Source organism: Nematolebias whitei, chromosome 3, assembly GCF_014905685.2.
Source record: "Nematolebias whitei isolate Nwh7 chromosome 3, NemWhi1, whole genome shotgun sequence".
Taxonomy (NCBI): domain Eukaryota; kingdom Metazoa; phylum Chordata; class Actinopteri; order Cyprinodontiformes; family Rivulidae; genus Nematolebias; species Nematolebias whitei.
In genome coordinates, this window is record NC_056500.1 from 24,871,545 (window position 1) to 24,891,649 (window position 20,105).

The 20,105-nt window shown below is 39.3% G+C and overlaps 2 protein-coding genes across 3 annotated transcripts in view; one reads left to right on the forward strand and one right to left on the reverse strand.

The window, feature by feature from the left end:
* The window catches only part of akr1a1b (aldo-keto reductase family 1, member A1b (aldehyde reductase)), a 9,450-nt gene extending 6,898 nt beyond the window's left edge, over positions 1–2,552 (forward strand). For both annotated transcript variants that reach the window (XM_037674725.1, XM_037674724.1), the window contains exons 8-9: positions 884–970; positions 2,449–2,552. In XM_037674725.1, coding sequence (XP_037530653.1) covers positions 884–970; positions 2,449–2,514 — 153 coding nt within the window. In that variant the 3' untranslated portion in view covers positions 2,515–2,552. The remainder of the gene's footprint in view (positions 1–883; positions 971–2,448) is intronic.
* Positions 2,553–4,438: 1,886 nt separating this feature from the next.
* Positions 4,439–16,505, reverse strand: c3h19orf44 (chromosome 3 C19orf44 homolog). The gene is made up of 11 exons (XM_037674722.1): positions 16,316–16,505; positions 14,688–14,858; positions 13,939–14,060; positions 12,362–12,839; positions 11,869–11,880; positions 10,386–10,732; positions 9,104–9,191; positions 7,941–8,319; positions 6,560–6,664; positions 4,917–5,083; positions 4,439–4,539 (listed from the first exon to the last, which is right to left on the reverse strand). The coding sequence occupies exons 1-11, from the start codon at positions 16,433–16,435 to the stop codon at positions 4,507–4,509; spliced, it is 2,022 nt and encodes a 673-aa protein (XP_037530650.1). The 5' UTR covers positions 16,436–16,505; the 3' UTR covers positions 4,439–4,506.
* Between the last annotated feature and the right edge of the window lie 3,600 nt (positions 16,506–20,105).

Consider the following 20,105-nt stretch of genomic DNA (forward strand, 5'->3'; position numbering starts at 1 on the left):
TATATATATATATAATGAAACAGTCATTTTAAGGGAGAAGTTTTTATCAGCCTAGTAACAAAAAAAAAAAAAAGAAGCTATTTTAAGTTATTTTGAATTGTGCAAAATGCAACCTGTGCTATATTTTTGTACTGAATATAACAAGGTATGTAAAAGTAAAATCTCCCTTTCAGAGTCCAGCTTTAGTTTTATCACTAATCACATTTTGATTTGTGAACATTATGCTTATAAGGGTTGTTCTAGTTAAAAATTCCAAGTTATGGACTTTCTTGTTGCTAAAAATGTTCTTAGTAATTAGTAATAATACAAGCAAATTGTGCAAATAAATAAAAGTATTGAAATCAATGTTTAAAAAAACGATCTATTTACCATGTTTGATCACTTAAAAATGTCTTAACCCACACAAAACAAAACACTTTCTTACCGCAAGGTTCTGAAAGTTTTTGAAGCCTTGAAGAAAACACTACAATAAATGTGGGACACTTTGGAAATAAATAATACATGTTATAAAACTTATGTATTTCAATGGTATTATTATTATTTATTGAATATTAGATTTATTGCTCTTATTCGTAGCAGAATGTAAACTTGAATCACAGGCCAGAAACTCAGGAGAAACACTGAAATTTTTTTAATACTAATATACATATAATGTGATCATACTTAGACAGCAGTAGTAATAGGATTTACATCTGTTTCAAAATAAGAGCTTTTTTTTTTTTTTTATTTTCTTGTTTTAATACTTTTTTTTTTTATTCAAGGTTCTCATGCTGTAAAAAATGTGACACCTGCCCATGCAGGAAACGAGAAGTTGTGCTCATTTGATGCATGTTCTGGTTCAGATGACGTTTCCATTCACACTGAAGTGTTGGTTTGTTGTCAGGTGTTTAACTTCACCCTGGAAGCAGAAGAAATGAAAAGCATCACAGCACTGAATAGAGGCTGGCGCTACATCGTCCCTATGGTTGAAGTAAGTGGGCTTTTATAGATATACACTTCACTTTTATCATCTAATAGAAAACTACATTTAATGTCAGACATTGCCTGAAAATGTCTGAAATGAAAGACTAGATGGTTCCTCACAAGCAGTGGAAGTAAAAACCACACAGGCCGAAAGTTTAGAGAATGACAAAGTACAGCTTTAGTAAGTTTTTTCATGTTTTTGTTTTATTTTGTTAGACGTTTCAAACTTTTACTTTTCAAGACCGTCACAAACTTTCAGTCGACTTTTAATGGCAGCCCATTCCTTCATAATCAGGTCTTGGAGTTTTGTTCAAATTTGTGGGTTTTTGTTTGTCCGTGGGGTGTAAGGTACTCATCACAAAGTCTGAAAGAAAAAGTAATCCTGAAGTACTTTCCACATATATTAAGCTGAATTAGCAGAAAACCACATGGAAGCTGGAGTCACATGATCAACCTAATTTGGGCTGGAGAGTCAGAACTGGACAAGAGTAGAATCTGAGAAGATGCTGAGCTGAAGATACAAGACTGTATCAGCTGTCCAGAATAAATGTCAAGATAAAGCACAATAAAGACAGAGCTCTACATTTAAACGTCTTAAAACTAACCTTTTTTTTTTTATCTGCATACTTTGTTTAACAAGTCGACATGTAAATATTTACCAGTACTGTAAAATTACTGGACCTCTTTGGGATGGACACCTTCCTGTTGGCATGACTTTGTCCAAAGAGGACAAGGTGTCCATCAGTCCAGTCGTTACTTCAGATTCAAATAATCAGAAAGGGGATTCATCGGTCCCCAGTCCTCAGCAGTCCAACCCCTGGACCTTTAACTGTCCCTGATGTTTTTCTAGAAGAACCCTTCTTGCCCTGCTGTGCGTGCACATTTCGTCACACCAGCCTGCTGTCACTGCTGAGCAGCCTCTGCACTGGTTGTGTCCCAGTCTGCAGCTGAATAAACTTTCAGAGACGGTCCTGGCACTCGCTGGACTCTCTTGGATGCCTTGAATCCTTCTTCACAACGACTCAACCTCTTTTATATAAAGTTCTTTATGATCTGATAAACGGCCCATTTCAGCTGCCATCTTCTTGTCTTGTTGCACGTGAAGCCCTTTTTGTGCCAAGCAGTAGTTGTAGTAGTTTCCTTGCAGGTAACCATGGTTACTTGCGGAAGAGCAGCGATTTCAAGGAACACACTTCTGTTAAGACATGGTTTTCTTTCCAACGGAGCATGAGCTTGTCCAACAACTGTCACCTGAGTTAACAGATGACTGAAATAAAGCCCTTTTGTGGTTGAAAAGCAGCAGAAATGGTTTCCATCTGATCTCTCCTCCATATTCTGGAGTTTATGCAAATTACCATCAGAAAAACGGAGGCAGCAAACTGCATTAGTCCATATTTGCGTCATTCTCTAAACGTTTGGCCACAGGTGTAGCTGAGCAACAGACCGGCAGAGAAATGCACTGATTTTTGGTTCTGGATGTTGCAGGTGGAGGGAAAGCGTGTTCCCAGGGACGCAGGACATTGTTACTACCCCTTTAATGAGCCCTACTGACGACTCCACGCAGAGCCCGAGTTTGTGCCTTCAGTCTACTCTACACACTTCTGATCAATGTTCTTGAAGTTTGTCCAAGCCTGCACTTGTTGAGTGTAATGTGTGACTGTAATCATACGTGTTCTTTTTAAATAAACATTTTTCAACTTCTAATTAAGGAGGCGTTATTTAACCGCCCAATCCTTGAACTGTCCTGTACGTGCACTGCAGAGCAAGGGGGTGTTCAAGAACGACTGATGCTATCTGTTCCAGGACAAAATGTAAGTGAATCTGTGGTTCTTGTCACCATGGTTACATACGCTGAACTACTCAGCTGTTTTTTAACCTGATATACAATCAGAGTTACTTCGTAATGTCTGGTATTAAGTTTTATTTTGACTGGATAGATTTCCTCAGATTATCAGATTCACTAATATATCTCATTAACCTCTGTCTATCCAATCTAACACCTTGGACTCACAGTCAGCACAAAATAAGACAAGTCAGTTAGTTGATCCTTTTAAATTCCTTACAAAGCAGGAGTTTGACGTGTATTTTTCCAACAATGAAATGTTTAGCCACCTTAACTGGAGTTATGTTAATATAATTTCTGAGTCCAAATCCAGATTTTATCTTTCTTTTTTTTTTTAAATAAAAATTAATGCTGCATTTGCGAGTTTTGAAAAACTGTGGGGTTGATTCTTGGGAAGGAGATGCTCTCATCATTGACGTCGTCCTCTGGCCAATCGGTGACCTGCAGTCTGCTGACGCCAGCTTGACGGGACTCAAACTGAAACCTGGGCCCAGTAGGTTCTAAGAACAGCTGACAGTGGGTGGGACCACCCAATGGAAAGACTGAACCCATGCCGGGTCGACTTGATTAGGGCTGAGACTCTTATCCAGGGTAACATGACACTTCTCTTTAAGCCTCAAACTATTACACTTTATAAATATATATTTGGACATACAATATGTGAATCAACACAGCTTTTATTTTTTGGAGTGTTTTTATTTTTGTCTAGAAAATGTGCCATTTGTTTACATCAGACATGGGCAACATATGGGCCAAAAGTGGCCCGCGGGCAATCACCATCCAGCCCCCCAATGTCCTTAAGTGAAAATACAACTTTTAAATAAGTTGAGCACCAGCAGTTTTTCAATGAAACTTAAGGAAGTCCAAATTAATCATCTTCAATACAAATACATAAAAACCCTTTGGATTAAGATTGCATACAACTTATTGTTTAAAGTTGTTGCGATGTTAATATACATATAACTAATGTATTGTCACAAGAGACTGTTTACACAAAGCCTGAAAAAAAAAACCCTTTGATTATCAGTCTTAAAGAAAACTTATTTTCCAAATTTCTGTAATTTTCCAGTTTAGCTAACTGGAAAAAAAGGTTGCCCACCCCTGGTTTACATGGAGGGGCAGGGCTTAAAACATGTAGCACAGCCAGCCACCAGGGGGAGGTTTTAGGTAACAAAAGTTGGCTGTGGAATATTTAAATTTTCTGAGACACATGAATTTGTTTTTTCATCAGTTATAAGCCATCATCATCACAATTACATGAAGTAAAGACTTGAAATATTTAATGAATTCATTTATTATGAGTTTAACTTTCTGAAGTGAATGACATGAGAAAAGAAAAAAATCACAATATTTAATTTTTTGAGATGCACCTGTAGTACGTCTTCATATTCTTTTTTGTAATCCGATAGTGAATGAGATGTTAAAGATCATAATGAATGTATATCTAAGTCTAGTTGATTAAAATCACATCTTTTTACATTCTAAAAATAAGCTGGAAGTGTGGAGCAAAGTGCACTTAGAACAGTGCCATAAGATCTAAAACAGTGACATTATATAAACACATCAAGTGATTCACTTGGTTGTAGAAAGTTGTTTCTTTTAATATAAAGGCTCAAACAGAATCTGCTTCTTACACGAGTCGTTCTCTGCAGCGGCTGTCCGTCCCTCATCTGCTCGAACATCTCCAAGTCGTTCCACAGTCAAGGTTTGTGGGTTCTGTGCCTGTGGAAATTCTGCAGAAACAGTATACATTTTATTTGGTTTTATAGAAAAAGTGGGGGGGAATAAGTTTTAAGATCAATGGACTTAACTGACATAAATGTCACCTGTTCAGCTCCAAGTAATGTAAAAGAAATAAAACGATTATGAAAATGAAACGTTTTGGTTCCACCTTTCTTTTCCTTTGACAGCGATTTATAATATATAGAAAACCTCTGAATAAATATTGAAAAGTTCCAGCTAACTCTGTTATATAGTCCAGGCTAAACATAAAAATAAAGCCCTCACTTAGATGTATGAAGTTAGCAACATTTCTAAACCAGATCTGAAAAACTCACCATGAGCATCTGAAGATGTTGACGTCACAAGTGTTCGTATTGGTGTGAATTACCTGGATGGTGTCCTCCAGGGTGGTGTACTTGTAGTTTGGAGGGTCCAGGCTTTGCAGCAGACGGGAGTGAAGGTGGTCACTTTGGTTGATCACCCTCCTCGTCATGTTCAGCTGTTGTTTCAGCATTTCATTCAGAGCTAACAGAACTGGACTGAAGCTGCTGAGAGCTGACAAATAAATTAAGAACATGTCAACACAATGACAGCAGTTATCAAATGCAAATAACTTCTACAATTTGGATGGTTTTATAGCAAATGAGCAACAATTCATAGGCTACAGTAGTGCTAATTATATACACACCTGAGACCAGATGTTTACACACACTATAAAACGACAGAACCATTTTTAGCCACCGGCATTAAATCAGATTAAACCTTTTTTGTCTTAGGTCAGTTACAAATATCTTTGGAAATCTTGTAACTAAATTTGCAAATACTGAGAAGATTTTCATTACTTTCTTCAAAGTCACGTTTACATAAACGTTTAGTACCAATAAAAACCAATAGAGTTTTCAAAGCCATGACATCATCTGGACTCTCAAAAAAATGTTTCCATTTAAACATGTGACTTTAAAGAAAGTACGGTAGTAAAAAAGGTTCAATAATGGAGCATTTTGCAAATAGAAATAATTTGGGGTTTCCTAGCTGACCAAAACCAGAACAGGTGTGTAGTCTGATTTAATGTCAGAGAAGAAAAAAAAAACTAGTTATGCCTTTTAGACGGTGTATGTAAACATCTGGTTTAAACGGTGTGAGCTGATTTAAAAAAAAGGTTTGTAGGCTCAGTCATCCAGGTAGATAACAAAAGAAGGTTAAATCATGACATCTGGACCAGTTTCTTTAAGGGAGAAATGTTTCATCTTCCATCCGGAGGACTTCATCAGTCTATGACTTGTCAACCAGATCTGTCCCATGAGTAGCCTCTGGTTGGCAGGCCACAAACTGATGAAGTCCTCCGGATGGAAGATTAAACATTTCTCCATTAACGAAACTGGTCCAGATGACATGATTTAACCTTCTTTTGTTATCTACCTGGATGACTGAGCTTACAAACCTTTGTTTGGAACCATTTTGACCTTGGTGTCCTCAGGCTGTTTCTGTGAGTAGCAACTAGGGCATCTGGCTTTAACATTGATTGCTATACATGATGACTGATTGTTTTGGACAGATGGGTCCTTTTGCATGTGTTAAAAGCCTGCTTCTGAGATTCCAACAGGAGGTTGGCTTGAAACACAGCAATGAAGGCTACTTCTGGGACAGATCTGGTTGGCAGGCCACCGACTGATGAAGTCCTCCGGATGGAAGACGAAACGTTTCTCCCTTAAAGAAACTGGTCCAGATGACATGATTTAACCTTTTTTGTGTGGCCTGATCTCACGAGATGTGTTAGCCCTCAAAGTATTTGTTGTAAATGACTCAGCTACCATCACACCAATGCTCAATATCCAATTATGATTGATTTCCTTTAGCTGTGGTGGCCATTTTAAATTGGGCTCATTTAGTTGTAGATGTACACCCAGTGATTATTTATTGAAAGTTTTAATAAAGGTGGTTAAGTTGTTTTAAAACACTGTTCTGTTGTCGGTAAATTAATCCTAAGGTGAGGGGATGGTTTAATATGTTCTAGATTTCTGGGACTTGTACCTTCCAGTCTCTCTGGACTGATGGTGTGAGTGACCACAGATGGGGGGGTCAGGTAGAGCTGGCTCAACGCAAGGTCCAGAGTAGCCGCACCTGGAGAAAGACGAGCTGTGGGTCAGAAACAGATGGCACTGTCCTATCAATGTGTTTCTCAGATCAGCTTGAATCCTTAACGTCATATCTCACCAGGCTGGGATCGTTGGAGATCAGTTGGCAATGCAAAATTGTAATAAGACCGTTGAGGTCTCCCTAAATTCTTACAGCATCCATAAATATCATCTGTCTGTTTCCTGGCAGCTGCATTTCTAACATCCTTCTACCAATATACCCACTGTCCCTCCTCTGGACATGTCCAAACCATCTCAGTCCCGCGACCCAAAATGGAAGAAGCGGGTAAAAGATAATGGATGGATGGATTTAAGTTACACAAACGCTCAGAACTCCGTGTCTTATGTGACGGGCAGAGTCACATTCAGAGATGACAGGAAGTATACTGTAGCCTACACATGACAATCATTACCACTAAAATAATTGTGTTGTATAACATCAGATACTAAACAGCCACCACAGATACAATACTAGAATACTAGCATTAGTACAAATGCTCGTCTAACTCTCAAGAAGTTCATATTTTCATCAGCAGATCAATTTTCCTGAGTCTTCCCTGTCTGGAAAATGTGAAAGTCATTTTCCTGGTTTATCCAGAGTCACTGGAAATCCTGTTTCATATGTGTCCAAGTTGGTTTGGATCGCTCTTTCCCCCAATAAATAAAATCATATTTGAAAACTGCATTTATTAGAATATTTTTGTCTGATATTAACATTCGTAGAGGATGTGAAACATTTGTGACCCAAGCTGATTAAATGAGTCAGAATGAGTTCAGACTGAAGTGTAAAAACTGAAAACTTTGATTTTTGTTGTTGAGATTTACATAAAAATTAGTCCATAAAGACTCCATCCATCTACATCAGTACAGTAATTACAATAGCATATATTCTTCCTAATCTGCCTTTGAGTCAAAGTTTTTTAACAGCTATGTCTTCAGAAAGAATTGTTTTTATGTCTAATTGGCATCATTGAAAATGTTTGGATTCATCTCGTTAAATGTAGAGCTACAATATCAGATGATGTTAAAAACATTGGGTTTTCAAACCAGCATTCTTAACCAAACCTAGCTTTTTGCCAACTAGGTGATGAATCTCCTGCTAAATTTCCACAAACTATGAATTATTTAAAATAATAAATTCTGAGAAGTTCCTCAGTGTGACATCTTGCTGGCAGAGGTCACAGACGAGTGACAATAAAGTAAAAGCAGAACTCTGTAAGGAAACAGTATTTTCCACAGCAGCATGACAGAAAGTGTTGAAGATGGATCTGACTAACCAGAGTGAGCTGGTGGAGCAGGCTGAGTCTGGGAAGCTGCGTCTTTTAAAGCCTTCCTGGCTGAAGTCGGAGTCCTTGATGGGCGATGGAAGCGGGACTTCCTGTGATTGTGATTTGAGGTCTGTGAAAAGCTGGAGCAGCTCGAGTCTGATACAGTATGATCGTCTTTGGTTCTTTCCTGAGATCCATCTGAAGGAGACGCAACCTCTGACGGCACCTCGTCTTCATCTCCATCCCCTCGTGTGTGCTCTGAAACCTCCCCGATGCTGGAATCACTCTCAAAATCACTTTGGTAGTGCAGCATGTCCTCCCCCTGCTCCTCCTGCTGGTGTTCAGGTTGTGATCCAGAAACAGGGCGGACATGTTTGCTCGGACTCGGCTGCAGGAACACAAGAACAACATCAGTTACAACTTCATGCAAGCCAGGCATTTTATAAACAAGTGTGCTTAGCAGAATGCACCAATCCCTTATTGTGCTTCATGTGAATCTCCGAGGACAGACTGAGACCTTCCACTGATCCCTCTTCACTTTAGGAGGTAAAGGCCTAGCATTCCTTGAAAGAATGAATATCACCCGCCACCTTCCACACCAGATAAGATCATCATAAGTGAAGAAATTATGGAAATGTAGCAGATATCACTCTCAAGAGTATGACTCCGCTACAACCACAAGTTTTACTTCAGTTTATGTTCAGTTGAATGAGTTGGCCATATCGGTGTTTGGTAATGTTATTTAGCTGTGGTGGCCATCTTGTATTGAATCCAAATGTTAATCAGCTGTCGATCATCCACTAATGACATTCTGATAGTTTGATTAAAATTCATCCACCGGTTCATGAAATATTTTGCTAACAGACCAGGTTGATGCCAATATTTTATGCAAAATGTTTAAGCAAAGATCATGCACACAAGAACTGAGTATGCCTCACGAATGACTCAACTACTACACATAATTTCAGCTAAATATCAAAATCAACTAAAAGCTGTTGGCTGTGGCAGCCATTTTAAACTGGACCGAGGTTCCGCAGTTTTACTGCACCATCCTACGGTTCTCTCACTTTGCATGTTGGACTATTAATTTTAAAATACTTTTTTTTTTTTGTTTCCTTATTTGTTGAGATAGTTTGATATATGATTAAAACAGATTTTATATCATTTCTTACCTTATTTCCAAATGTTTCTGAAGTGAAGGCAGCACGTGCAGCAAGGGGCTCGTCTAGTGTCATTAAGTTGATGTTAAAGTCCGAGGAAAAAGAAAGATCAGGAAACATGCTCAGTAAAAAAATAAACTTATGTTGATCAAAATAAATCAAGACAAATCTGTTCTAATTAAAGTGTTCACTCCATTTTGCCATCTGCTTCCAACAACACAAAGTCTCAACTGCAGACACCCATCATTCTATTCCACCCACCATTAAAACCATTTGTGTTAGCAAAATGTCTCTAATTTTCAACACATGTTCACAACACAGATGGACATTTATAGTGGCAGCCATCTTGGATTTTGACATAACAACCCAATTATTGAAAGGACCCTTTTTTACACCTAGATGTACCCACACACCAAAAAAGAAGCTCACTTGTTCCACTTTTTTATGTTTTCATGCTCACAACGTGCACGGATGGACTGATGGAGGGTTTTTCTAATTCCCCTACTTCACTCCACAGAAGGGAACAATGTGACAGATATTCTGATGTTGATTTGAATGAAAAATGCTTTGAATGAAACTGTGATCTGATAGTTGCGATTAGGCCGGGACAACTCTAGTTTCAACATTAACCAGGCTTGTTAAGAACTTGTGATGAGAAGCGAATACTGTTTGCAATTTCCATTCAACCTTTGGAGAGGAAGATCTACTTGGTGGGCCTTTTGTTGATTTATGACAAAAAATAGCATTAACATAACTAGAAAATTAGTATCATCTGTAAAGATACAGTGTGAATGCTGAGTGATGGATGACTGCTGAAAAGGGTGAAGGTTAGTGGAAGAATGGTTGAACTTTCGCTGTTGAAACATTTAAAGAAGACAAACAACGAGCATGATGGTCAGAAAAAGCTAAATAATGGAAAGACAAAGACTCATAAAGATATTATACAACAATCTACTGAACAAGCAAAGGCCTTGTGCAACCTTTGACGCTGAAGCTGAGTGATAAAAAGCATAAGTGACACTATGTCTAGTGATGATGCATAAGTGTATCAAATTTCATTAAATTATCGAGCGGATCAGAAACGGACTAAACCACAATACGTTCACCTTTGACAGGCGTATAAAAAAGATCAAAGTTACAAAAATCAATAGGTCGTAGCCGTCTTGTCCTGAACGAGCAGAACAGTCTGAAATCTGAAGATGTAATCTTTAGACAGTTGTGTTGACAAACGGCTAACTCTTACTGATCTGGTCAGCTTTATTACTGAACACCTATGAACCTCTCACCTTCTGAAGAAACCGAGCCCATCTGACTGAGCGTATCCTCGGAGGCAGGCCTCGCCGGGTCGAGCTCCTCCAGAGAAAACACCTCTCCCTGTCCTGACAAAAACAACAAGGACTCGTGTGGACTCCCCGCTTGAAGAGGAGAGCTCGTCCCTTTTGAAAGTGAAGGGGAGACCTGGAGAGGAGAGGGTGATGGGGAGCGCACAGTGGGGCTGAAGTGGACCTGGGCCTGGCCTGCGAATCGAAAAGGAGAACTGGGACGTGAAGGAGAGGCAGTGGAGGGAGGTGGTGATGTGTCAGGGTGGCCAGCTGTAGCAGGACCTGGACTTTGAACCCTCTGACTGGGACTGTTTAGCTCCTGTAGGAACACAAAGAAAAATCATGTTTTGATCCACAAAACAGTTTCTGTTCACCTGACAGGAACTGTCTTCTGGTTTTTAGTCTGTCTAAAACTATAAAGTCCTGAAGGTCAATATTCTTTATTTATGAGCATTTAAATAATCATGCTAAGCATCAGTTGAAGGAATGCATATCACCCTCCACCTTTGATGCTCGACTTCTAGACCAGGACCAGCTAGTGCTGAGAAACGGACATTATAGTGTTACTGTCCTGCCTTTCCATGTGAGGAGTTTCCTCCCGGTAGTTCAACTCCAGCTGCAGGTTGGCTGTCTCCCTCTACTGGTGGACTCCAAACCAAGGCTTACCAGTCCAAAGATGATTGGGAGGAGACTGGACAGCACCATCCAACAGTGGCTGCCAACGAGGAGGCCAGATGAATGAGAGGGAGATTTTAAAAGCCAGCCCTACCCTTCAGTCAGTGCAGCCGTGCTTCATGTGCACGGTGCACAGTCGTTGTGCTGAACTGTGGTTTCTGAGGTCGTCTTGTTTTCTGGATCTGTTATGTTGTGACTTGTGTAGCCAAGACACTTTGTTTGGAGAGATTTCACTGTCATGGTTGAGCCACTTATTTTAGTTTCTGATCTTTGTTAGTTGGGATTGTGTACTTTCTTTTGGATTTTTTACTTTTGTCCTCTATTGGTTTATTTTTCAGAAGAGACGTTATTATTGCTGTTTTCAGTTCATTGTTGCAAAGAATGCACGTTATTGCCGTGTTTTGTTGCCTTGTAATCAGACAGTAAAAATAAATTGTCACTTTTTTTTTTATTTTGGGGTTTGTCCTTGATTTATTTATTTTTCTTCTTTCGGCTGCTCCCTTCTTCAGGGGTCTCCACAGTGAACTAAGTCGCACCAAGACTTGGAGATTACGTTTTACACCGGATGCCCTTTCTGAAGCAACCACAGCCCTTTGTGTGGAGCAGAGAGCTGCTATCTAGGACGCCCAGGGGAGCAGATGGTGGGGGTTAAGAACCTTGCTCAATGCCCAGAGTGGGGCAAATGAGGGTGGAGGCAGGTGTGGGTGCTTCACCAGTCCCACCCATATTTTGATGTTGTCAGTACCAGTTGAAACAGCCATCTTCCGGTCACAGGTCCACCTTCTCTAAGCACTGCACCACCACTCCCTAAATGGCACCTAGTGCTTTAAGGCACCCTGATTTATTGTTTTATAACACTACTTTTATTTTAACTGCATTTTTACTGTAGTTTATTGTTATTGTTGTCTGTACTATATATACGTTCTGTCTGGAACAGGTCTCTCTTGTAAATAAGTCCTCGTGGCTCAATGAGACTAGCCTGTATAATTACAGGTTGAATTAATCATGTTGCATCCACAATGAGCCAGGACGTAACACTAGTCAGTTGTTGAGGTACATCTAAAGATAACTTCAGCCTTTAGCATCATCTGTAAAGATACAGTGTGAACTGCTGAGTGATGGATGACTGCTGAAAAGGGTGAAGGTTAGTGGTTTCGGTTCACGAGACATTTTGCTAACACACAAATAGACAAAAACTATCCTCAATTTACACAAAAAAATCTGAAATATGGTTAAAAAAACAAACAAAAAAAACTTTACATTAGTAGCCAACCTTTTTAGGCAGTGTTCTCTTTGATCCAGAGGTTCTGCCGTCCGTTGAATCTACTGAGTCTCCAAGCAGTATCTTCATGTCTTCTTCATCACTTTCCAGACTCACAGCACTCTTTACTCTTACAGACTTCGTTTTCAAGACCACAGGATAAGTAGATCTGGTTCTGGACAGTCCACCGCCATCAGAGCTGATGAGGGCTGCTGCAGCAGGGTTGGTGCATTCAGCAGCTTTCTTTTTGAGGAACCTCTTCTTCTGGCTCTGGTCACTGCTGGAGTGTGCCGACAGCTGCTCAGAGGCCTCTGTGGATGTGGTGGCTGCGGTTTCCAACATTCTCGACTCTGAGGCCAGATTTGGAGCAGCTTTTATGGGCTGTCGAGTCTCTTCAAGGATCTGCTTGTGTCTACTGACATGTTTCTCAATTTCAGAGAGTCTGTTCAAAGCTGCAGCCTGAGAGCCGCCGATCAAAGATGACGTGTATCTGACAGGAGAGGTGGAAAGAGGGGAACAAGGAGACATTTTACTTCTAATTATTATTGTTGTTAGAAGGAATTTCACTGAACCCAAGGACAAAAGTGGAAGATTTGGTGGTAGAAATCAGCTCATTTCCTTTCTGGATTATTATTTCGCTTAAGTTTTGTGACAACAGATTCCTTTTATAATTTGCAATCTAACTACTTCTACACACTTTACTTTTATGGGTGCTATGACTTGGTTTGTGTAACTTTATTTATTTATTAAAAAAAAAGAAAAAAACTTCTTACAAATTATTTCTCATTAGAAATATGTTGAACTCTTCAATTTATTAAAAACAGATTTTCTCTTATGCTACTATTAGCCAGCATTTTGCTACTTTTACCTCCTACCATAGTAAGTCTGTTGATATCCTTAGCTAGCCTGCTGATTCTTTTAGCTAGAATTTTGCTACTTTAGCCTTTAGCTGATTACTACTATTAGCTTCTAACTAGAATTTTTGCTATTTGTAGTTTCTAGTTAGCTTTTTAATACTTAACTTGTACTACCTATACACTTAAGCTACTTTAAAAGTAAGATAGCCTTTTGCTACTTTAGTTTCTAGCTACCATTTTACTCCTAAAGTTTAGCTAACTTTTTATTGCTTTTACCTTTTCGCCAGAATTTGCTACTTTTAACTTTTAATTAGCCTTTAAAATTTATTTGCTAGCCTTGTGATACTTTTAGCTAGTATGGTACTTTGCTAATTTAGGTATTAGTGTTATAACTTTCAGCTTTTAGCTAGCTTTTTGATACTCTTAGCCCTTTTGTGACTTTACATTTTAGCTAGCCTTTTGGTACTTTATAACTTTTTGCTTGCATTGTGATACTTTAGCTTGTGTTTTGCATATTTTAGCTTTAAGCAAGTACTTTGGTCTTTCTGACTTTTAGCTACTATCCTGCTCCTTTTGGGTTTTAGCTAGTGCTCCATTTATTTTATCCTGAACAACTTAGTTTTCAGTTCTTTTGCAAATGTCCGCAGTCATTCTGCCCTCAATGGTCACGCTGCATTTTGACAGAAAGCAGTTTTCCTTGTACTTGTATTTGTCCTACAAAGAGAACATTACCTTGGTTCTAGTCTCTGATGCGTTTGGTTCCTGCTGACAGGTGATCGGCTGCTTTCAGTTGGTTTTGGAGCCTTCTTTAAGAACTTGCTCCCTCCTCCTGGTGAACGCTGTGGCCTGATATCCTGATAAACAGAATCAAGTCAAAGTTTAAATTCAATTAAACTTTCAGAGCAACAAGCAGCTGATAATTATTTTGGAATTGATTTGGACTTTTCTTTTTTAATTTGGATCAAATTTTGTAATTGATTGAATTTAAAATCTTACTTCTAACATACAAAGTTCTCAGCAACCTATCCTTATGCATGCTCAATAATCCAGAAAGAAAAATCTAAAAAAGTTAAGTCAGGTCCTCTGGACGGGTTCAAAAAACAAAAAACTGTAGAAACGTTTCGTCTTTCATCCGAAAGACTTCTTCAGTCTGAGGAGCTGCATTCAGCTCAGTCTTATAAATAGCACCTTCTCATAGTTGATCAATGCATGTTGATGTTTGTAAAAAAAATAAATAATAAATTGCTGCTAAAATTGAAAATAGTCTTTTGTGAAATGTCACATTGTAAAAAAAATAAATAATAAATTGCTGCTAAAATTGAAAATAGTCTTTTGTGAAATGTCACACTTATGTGTTGTGAGACTGCCAACTACTACCACATCAAAGCTTGGCATAATATCTGTAAAACTGACTGAATTATTGTGCATAGTATTATTATACATCGGCCACCCACATAATTCCGTCCTGTTAAAACTTTCACCTTGCTCGACTCCGTCTTTGTTCCATGTTGTTCTTTAGCCTCAGCAGCTCTGTCGTCTTCAGCTCCATGTGCAGAGGCTGTGCTGTCTGAGGACAGATCAGGCACATCGGAGAACCAAGTGTGGGTGTTTGGGAGAGCTGATCTCGTTTTGAAGGACCCAACCAAGGACCCCTGCAAAGAACCAGTTTGAACACATAACTTTCTGCACAAATTTATTTACACAACTTACACTGTCTGATCTTTTCTAATCTTTTAACTCAATTTTTATTACCTGTTCGCCATATAAATTCAAAACGGAAATATTTGAACATTTTCTTCACTTGTATTGTTGGCATGAAGTCAGAACGCGTTCAGCACATAATTGAGAGCAGCACGTTTCAGCCTCCTCAAAATAGAACCGTTGGTGAACCTTCTTGATGATGCTGGCTGTCTTTGTGGTCATTGGACACGTGTAGGCCCAAGTAACTTGCTCCATGGCTCCACAACTCGTGACTCGCTGTCCCGATACACTTGTTTGAGTTGGGAGTCATAATTTCTGATTCTAACAAGCGAGTCAGGACTCATTTGATTCGTACTCACAGATAAATACATCTAATACCACTTTGCCATTGGTAAGTGCGGCTCCACTCGGCTCTCCTCAGGTGGAGGTGATTTGCCACTACAGTGGAGGCTGACACATTTCCCTGTTTGGTGGGTGGGAATGTCAAAGCAAAGTTGCCAGGATCGTAACTAGTCTTTGTGTGTTTGAGTCATTCCGCCCGTTGTGATCCTTAATCGTTCTATAATCAGACTTGGAATTGTTTTTAGCTTATCTCGGCACAGCTTGCAAGTCTGGGTGTAGCGATGCTGCACCATGATCTCTGATATCTCTCTGTAAATGTGTTCATTTCTTGAAAAGCCACCCATCAACATGATGCGGAATGGAGGTTCAGATGTAGTTAACAGTTTTGATGCGCAGGTCATTCAATGTTGGAGCTCTGCTGTCCAATCAATGGCTGCTGTCTGCTTACGTCAAAATCGTCCCCTCGGACCAGCCCGCTTGGAACCCCGTACAAGGTGGTCCCATAAATTGAGCTGAGTGTGGGTGGGTACCGATAGTGGAGAGGCCTTTAACTGGTGCGGTGTGGAGCTGAGGAGAGTTGAGACAGTGGCAAAGCACCACAAGTGATTTATTTCTTGCACACAGCAGGGCAGTGAGTGTGTTGGGGGAGCTCTTATTTTTATAGCAAAAAAAAAGAAATCTCATTTGGGAATCAGTGGTCTTTTACTCTTTTGTTTTTCTACAATGAAATAGTTTAAATTTCCTAATTCAAATCAGTGGTGTTATTGGTGGCGTGAATTTGTCAGGATTGGAACTTGTGTGTGAACAAGTGACTCGATGACTCAAACGAACCAAAACTTCCAATTCCTTTTGGCTTTTCATTTAAACTCGACTCTTTAAAAAAAGAATCAAACTTCTCACCGCTCGTCCTGTAGCGACAAGGAATACCATAAAATATTGTTGTGACGAAAATACGTACTCATTTAGGCTCAGAAATTATTTAAATTCACCTAAAGTTGTGTTCGTGCTTTTTCACTACATTTTCACCTTTCTCCATCAGTGAGGGAGCATCAACGAACCGGACTACCTGTGTTTTGGCCGAGCCGTCCAGCAGTGTGGAGCTCCGTCCGTCTCCTTTTCTCCTCTTGGCCGACAGCAACGCCTCAGCTCGGTCCAGAGCCGAGCTCCGACCGCTTCGGTTCCACATTTCTTTACTATTTACCCTCCTCTGAAAGTTGACATCACATAACCGTTTCTTCTTCTTTTTCTTTTTCTTCTTCGTCGTTTAGTTTTTTTTTTCCCCTTGATGCTGTTTTATGGCGGTTGGCAAACGACGGGGGGTGTGCTCTACCGCCACCTACTGGCGTGGAGTGTGAATTACAACGTGTGCTTAATATTCTCTTTACTAACTTTGTGATTCTAAAAAAAAGTAAAATAATTTGAATACTTTTACTTCTCGTTTCATACTGCAATATGTTTATTATATTAAATGTTTCTTTGATTTTACTTTTTTTTTTTTTACCATGTCTTCTGTGATGTTCAGATTTCTGACAAACCAAAATGGCATGTTCTATTGTTTCTATTCCACAGTGCGCACACTGACCTGAACCATGTTTCTGAATTCTGTTAAGTCCAGTGTGTCTACTTTTTAATTAATTCAACCTTTATATATACAGGTTAGTCTCACTGAGCCTCGAGGACTCATTTACAAGAGAGACCTGTTTTAAACAAAGAATGATGAGTAGACAATCATAAAAAATGCTTGTAAATTGAAACATAAACGGAAGAAAATTATATTAAAAAACAGCTACATTATAAAGTGATATAAAATGCCAAAAACAGGAACATGTCTGTGTTGCTTTTTACCATGAACTTAGCAGATGTTTGAAGCCACTTAGAGAGGTCAAGGTCAAGAGCTTCAGGTCTTTTTGCAAGGTGTTCCAGGAAACAGGAGCGGAGTAGGAGAAGGCCCTTTTGCCAAGTTCAGTCCACATTGAGGGTACACTGCAGGTAATAATGTCCTGAGGGCGCACGCTGTAGCTGCACTCACACAGTGACATGTAGGAGGGGATGTGAGAAGGAAGCAGACCAAGAAGTGATTTAAAGATAAAAATGTGTGAGAGTCTGCAGGAAGTTAATGATGACCAGTTAACCAGTGAATACAGGGTGCAATGATGGGTACGGTAGTTACAGCCAGTTATAAATCTTAGCACACCATGATAGACAGCTTCCAACATCTGCAGGGTGCTTGTAGGAGCATTCATGTAAATAATGTTACCGTAGTCAGTGGAGGGAAGGAAAGTCGCAGTTACAAGGTGTTTCGAGCATTCAGCGTTAGACAGGATCTATGTCTGAAAAAGAAACCTAGTTTTACTTTCAACTTCTTTACCAAGTTTTCAACATGAGGCTTAAAAGAGAGATGCAAATCGACCAAGATACCCAAGTATTTGTAAGAATCGACAAACTCAATAGGGACACCATTTGAAGATAAAATCAAAGGAAGAACTGCTGAGACCGACTTCCTGTTTAAAAACGACATCCCTGTAAAACTGTATATACTTATATACTGTATATGCTTCGTTTAGACAGGAAACATATTTTAAACGTTCTTCTTGGTGTTAAATGTTATTTCTGAGCAGCAGAGTGGAACTCTCTGTGAGTATTTCCTAGCATATTAATTTAATTGCACAGTTCTACTCTTAGTATAGATTTTTGCACTGAGTACTAAGGGCCCCCTCTGCATTAAGGGACCCTAGGCACTTGTTCAGGTTGCCCTCATGATATATCCTGGCCTTATGATGGGGATGACTCTCAACTATGTCCACATTCAACTTTAGTCACATATTTGTAAAATGGACTCAAGTAAAACCTTTTTTCTGAGGTGGCGTCCATCTTGGGACAAGTTGTTTTAAAGATGTATTCAGCAGCAGATGAACACAATAATTATAGCCCAAGAAAGAGCGATATTACAACGCTGTCATTGCTACTCAGTCTCAAACTCTAGCACAAACAGCAGTGGGTGATATGCATTCAGTCAAGGAATACTAGACCTTTAATTACATTCTAAATTAAATTGAAATATGCTCTGTGGTTTGTGAGGTAATTGAGACAAAAACAGGCACAAACACATGCTAGAAAGTCCTAAAATAGGTTGCAGAAAACAAACACACGCACACACACACATATATACAGGCATGACATGACATAAAGCAAAAACAAGTGCATTACATAAATCTAACTTTTCATCATCTGCAGTCGTGAAAGACAAGGGTGATATTCATATAAAGGCTCAAATGTTTTTCTGTTTCACAACTAAAAGCAAATGCAATGCATGAGGGACTTTTGTGATCTGACACTCTAAAGAGCCATCAGCCTTGACTGTGGCAGGAGCAGATGAGACAGCTGCAGAATAAAATGTGAAAGAGTAAAAACAAGCAAAGACACAAGTGGATAATTTTTCCAGGAAATGTTAAATTTCCACCACAGGATAATTGAGTCACGCTCCCATTACTTTCCTTTTCTCAGAATTTGAATGCAGCATCTTTCTGGGGATGTTTCCTTTTTAAAGCAGCGACTCCAGTAGCTCTGCGAGGCCTTTCTTCAACACAAAGCAGAGAACAGTGCGCTCACAATTCACCGTTCAATTTTATCTGGGTACCAAGCGAATAACCTTTACTGGGACTGATAGAGAATGTCACAAGATTTTTCATGGTTAATTTGGTCAATTCTGTGCTGAATCACGGAATTAGATTTTGATTCATTTACATTTTTAACCTCCTAAAACCTGAACTCTTGCATATGTGGATTAAGGTCGTTAAGGAAAATAGATCTATAGCAACACAAAAGATTGAATCGTGTCATCTGGACCAGGTTGTTTAAGTGAGAAACGTTTCATTTTGTCCCCCATCAAGAGCTATAATAACCATAGCCATAATAACTATAGGTTTCATTATGGAAACATTTTAGTGCTCTCTGCAATTATGCTTGTGAGTGTGTGTCACATTTACACTAAATAGTTTATTAAAGAGAAGATTTCAGAAGCTACCAAGAGAGTCAGGGAACGTGAGTAAAAATCTAGGTAAAGAGACTGATTTAGTCTTTTGGATAAAACATTTCAACAAAGAGGAATCCATCCAGAGGACCTGACTTAACCTTGTTAGAAAAAGGTAAGTAGTTTTTTTGTTTTTACACCGGAGTGGGGAGACCGGGAACTGAAGGATCTGTGGAGGACAGTGAGAGGTGAGTTCAGGTATTTTCATGTTGTTTGTCTCTTTAGAATATAATAGTGTATTTGAGTTGTCTTTGGGGAGTGACAGAGAGGATTTGAGGCTCAGAAGGTGCTTTGAGGTGAAGGCTCCATGCTGAGAGATAGAAAGTAAAGTGAGTAAGATTAATCTAGTTTCTTTGGTCCATTCAGGAGACGATGAGTTCCACATGAGAAGTTGATCACAGGTGTCAGCAGGGAGCCAACAGGAGGCTGCAAATACACAGGTAAGTAAAACAACAATATTAATTTCTCTCAAGGAAAAAGGACTGTTGAGCAGGGGCTGTCAGATAATCACCAATTTCAATCAACAACCCAGCAAAGGGTCAGGGTTTCATTCATTCTTAAGTACTGAAGTAATCAGCCATCAGGAGACAGAACTGTAGAATCCTAACAGATGACTTGACTGAAAAATGTTGGATTGTATACCTGGATTATTGAGCATGGACTTTGTTGTTTTCAACCAGTTTGACAAGACTGTCAACAAGGAAGAGTGCCAGCAATGGAGGAGGGGGCGTACCAAAGAAACCATCTTAGCACCAACAAAACTGGTTTGTTCCACTTTGGAGTAAGATGTTGGGGGAAGAATCAGTTTTGTTGTGTGTTTCCTTGA